Raw genomic sequence first — 4,308 nt, 5'->3', positions numbered from 1 at the left:
TTCCCTCCACCAATGCCCCCAGGTCTCTTCCAAACCCCCCAACCTGCCTCCTTGGCAGGTACATTTTTCCAAATTTTATTTCATTTTTTTAAAGTTGTTCGAGATGATTTATTGCATCAATATTCCAACACCAATCTCACCAACATTACACCTTCCCACCACCATTATTTCCAATTTTCCCAACCACCACCCAAGCTCAAGGCACATTTTTTAATTTGGCTGTTGTACTTTGGATCTCCTGCTTTCAGTGTTATTGGTTTTTATGGTTCTGTGGTTTAGGTAAATAGATATATCAAACTTCCCTCTTCTTGCTCCCCCCCCCCACACACACACACGCACACACAACTTGATTTCTTTTCTTCTCTTTCTCAACTCTACAATCCAAGAACCAGAACAAATTAAGTATCTCCCCTCGGATACGCAGCATTCCCTGTCCTGTTACTCTAACGAAATTTCTGACCTACGTTTTGTGAGACAATCTAGGGTCAAATTATTTTCAAATCCTTTGATGCCTTATTCAGCGCTATCCCTTACGAACGCCACCTAGTGGTCAGCCTGAGAATTGCCTGTCAACCTACCCGGGAAAACGTTTTGAGGCGTGTTTTCAGGTCAGACCTACACGTTCACTCATTGGACTCAATTCTGGAATCCTACACAAGCTGATAGGATGACTCTCGTGAGCACCTGCCTCTTTTTGGTCTTTCCAATCATTTATGATGGATATGATTTTGGTTTTCTAACTCTGCTGTACATTTCCCACAACTGAGTCTAGGCCCTTGGCTAAGACTCAGGACAGAGACAATAAAAACAGGATTTGTGCTGTCCTCTTTAGACCCAAGCTCCTACAGTCAAACTGAAAGATGCCCTGTGTAAGAGTCTTTTTTAGGTGTCCTGCTGCCCAGACACCCATCACCATGAATGGTTTGGTCACTGCTTCACTCAAAGAGAGAACAGGTAGGGAAGGAAAGGAATAAACCCTCCTTCCTCTCTACCACCTCTCCGACTGAGGTGGGGGGGTTGATAGGGGGAGTGCTCAGGGGTTACTCCTGGCTCTGCACTCAGGAATCACTCCTGGCGGTGCTTGGCAGACCATATGGGATAACGGGGATTGAACAAGGGTCAGCCACATACAAGGCAAATGCCCTACCCGCTGTATTATCAGAGAGGGAATTTTTTTGATCTATAAATACTCAGCGCTCATTTCTGGATTTGGACGGCCTTTGAGCCCAGGCCTAATGATACAACGAGGGGTGGAGGGGAATCAGAAATTTCAAATCTAATCTCTTCCTATCATTTACTTTTCGAACTCCCCAGATAATTTCTCCATGTGTTGACTAAGCTTATGCCCACATGGCTGAAAAACAGTGGGGTAGATCTACTCCATCTTGCTTGTAACTGGAACTCTTCAAGATGGGGTATGATCTGAGGTTGAGGTAAGAATATTTGTTCAAAGATCAGCAATTAGATGAGGTAAAGAAGGAGAGGGGAAAGGGCTGGTGCGGGTGTTGGGTCAAAAGATGACTCCAGAGAAAGTAAATCCCCACTGGGAAAGGAACAAGCATCTAGGCTATATCTGCGACCTCTTATCAACTTACTAAGTATACAGAACATAGTAAGCGCTGATTGGCATCTCCTGTCTCTCAGTCACAACTTGGAGTAGAGCACAGCAACTAGTTTATGCCGAGAAACAAACTCAGCGAGAAAGAGCTGCACTTTAACAAATGTAAGGCAAGAGGAGGGTGGACCCTTCCTATTAACTATAGAAGGCAGAACACTCAAGACAACAATAGAATAAAACACAATCATCAATAACTCTGTAATCTCATGGTAATTAAAAATGATTCTAAAATATAACACTAGACTTTGGGGGGAAATAATTGAACACACAAAAGAAATTCTTTTCAGGGGGCCAGAGCTATAATACAGCAGGTAGGGTGTTTGCCTTGCACATGACTGACGTGGGTTCAATCCCCGCATCCCATATGGTCCCCTGAGCACCACCAGGAGTGATTCCTGAGTACAGAGCCAGGAGTAACCACTATCACTGGGAATTTCCCAAAAACAAAGAGAGAGAGAGAGAGAGAGAGAGAGAGAAGAAAAAAATTGTTTTCATCCTAATGACAACTACCTCCTTGATAATATACTGACAATGACTGTCGATAAATGTGGCCCAGAGCATCTCAGAGACTGACAATAGGAATGTCAATAAATATGAAGTTTACATGACAGAAAACATAATAAAATAGAGCAAGGAAGAGCAATAGGTCATTACAGTACTGGTCGTTTTGGCAAGATCAGACATGAAAGCCAGAAGACCTGAATTTAAATCACAAGTCAGGTAACTCATCTTCAGTGTGATGTCTTCATTTTTAAAAGAAAACCGGTCAACTTATTCTGAGAGCAATCGAGAGTCTTATTTATAAAGAGATTAGCACAATGCCTAATACCAACACAATACTCAATAAATTCTAGAGACTTTGTGTGAGAGCATGTGTGTATGAGAGAGAGAGAGATCACAAGTATGCAATATCTAACTATTTATTTCATAATTTCACAGCACATTAGAGTTTGTTATATATTATCATGCTCATGTACATTTTACTATAAGCCTATACTACGCAATTCCATGATCTGACTTCCATCAATCATTATTTTACTGTCATCTCAAAGTCCTACACTTTGTTATTTCTGATATTATTACAAATATCAGTAAGGACTAGAAGAACCTGTTCAATATGTTGATACGCTGAGGTGGAAAAGCTGGATCAGAAACATTTCAACAAGGAGATCCTGCTTATCATAGACCACCAATACCCCTAGATGATGAATCCATTTCACACACAAGGGAGAGATGGTACTTTCATAGTCTACAACTTACAGAATAAGGTATTAAGAAATGGAAGTGGCAGAGAACCATCAGCCTGGTCAGTAACACAAGACATTGGCAGATGATACATAATCGTGAGCATTTAAATAGGCTTGATTCTGAAAGCCTCCGCTGGCCTCTCTGCTCTCCTCATGACACTTTGAATTATGGACTGAGAGAACGCACATGTCTCTCTCTACCGTGCCTTGTGTCTTCCATCCCCAACTTCTCCTTTTTTCCAGAGATTCTTCATGGCGTTCTTCACCTCTGCGTTTCTCAGGGTGTAAATCAGGGGATTAAACATAGGCGTCAAAATGCAATAAAACACAGCCACTATTTTGTCCATGGGCAAAGTGGATGAGGGCCTCATGTAAATGAATATACAAGGCACAAAGAAACAGGCCACCACGGTGAAGTGAGCCCCGCAGGTGGAGAGGGCTTTGCGCCTCCCTTCTGCGCTGTGGGACCTCAGGGAGCGCAGGATGACGACGTAGGAGACAGCCAGCATGAGGAAGTTCAGCAGGCAGATCACGCCACTGTTGGCCACCACCAGCAGGCCGATGACGTACGTGTCCGTGCAGGCAAGTTCCAGCAAGGGGTACAGGTCACAGACGAAGTGATTGATGACGTTGGGCCCACAGAAGGGCAACTGGAGGACCAGGAAAAGCTGGACCACTGAATGCAGGAGGCCCCCCATCCATGCCACTCCCACCAGCAGGGCGCAGATTTGCCTGGTCATGATGGTCGTGTAGTGCAGGGGCTTGCAGATGGCCACGTAGCGGTCATAGGCCATCACGGTGAGCAGGATGATCTCTGTTCCTCCCAGTAAGTGGGCGATGAAGAACTGAGCCAGGCAGCCCTCAAAGGAAATGGCTCTGCCTTCGTACAAGGAGTCGGCAATGAGCTTGGGCGTCATACACGAGGAATAGCAAGTATCGATGAAAGACAAATACGAAAGGAAAAAGTACATGGGGGAGCCCAAGGAGGGACTGAGGATGATGGTGACCATGATCAGCAAGTTGCCCCCAACTGATACCAGAAAGATGATTGAAAAGAGGACAAATAAAACTCTCTGTACCTGGGGGTTTTGAGAGAGTCCCAAGATGAAAAACTCTGTGATGTTTCGTGGACTCTCCATGAATCCTGAGCGGCAGCAAGAACGTGTGATTAGAAATTTACCAAGAAAAAAATGCTATGTTTCTTGCAAGACATTTTTTTAATTGGGGGAAATCTGTATTTATGGAATACAGTTAACACCGGCTCTGAATGCCAAAGCAAGGACATCCTCATGATGCACCCTATGTCCTGCAGTTCTAATTAGCAGTTTAGACACAAAAGGAAAAGGTTGAAGAATAACTACAAAGTTTCAGGCAAAAAACTCAGAAAAAAGTCCAAAAACATAGTATTCTTGTGCTGTAGCCAATAATAATGAAAACTTCTCT

The 4,308-nt window shown here is 43.7% G+C and overlaps 1 protein-coding gene across 1 annotated transcript; it reads right to left on the bottom strand.

Annotated features, from left to right (window-relative positions):
• Positions 1-3,062: 3,062 nt before the first annotated feature.
• LOC101558281 (olfactory receptor 140) lies at positions 3,063-4,004 on the bottom strand. The gene has a single exon (XM_004619114.2). It carries the CDS (start codon positions 4,002-4,004, stop codon positions 3,063-3,065), a length of 942 nt encoding a protein of 313 aa, XP_004619171.2.
• Between the last annotated feature and the right edge of the window lie 304 nt (positions 4,005-4,308).

Source organism: Sorex araneus, chromosome 6 (genome assembly GCF_027595985.1).
Source record: "Sorex araneus isolate mSorAra2 chromosome 6, mSorAra2.pri, whole genome shotgun sequence".
Taxonomy (NCBI): Eukaryota; Metazoa; Chordata; class Mammalia; order Eulipotyphla; family Soricidae; genus Sorex; species Sorex araneus.
The sequence above is the reverse complement of the archived record's forward strand: the minus strand, read 5'-3'. Positions and strand labels throughout refer to the sequence as shown.

Excerpts from the sequence above, each read along its gene's own strand:
- LOC101558281 (XM_004619114.2), bottom strand. The coding sequence starts at position 4,004 with ATGGAGAGTCCACGAAACATCACAGAGTTTTTCATCTTGGGACTCTCT.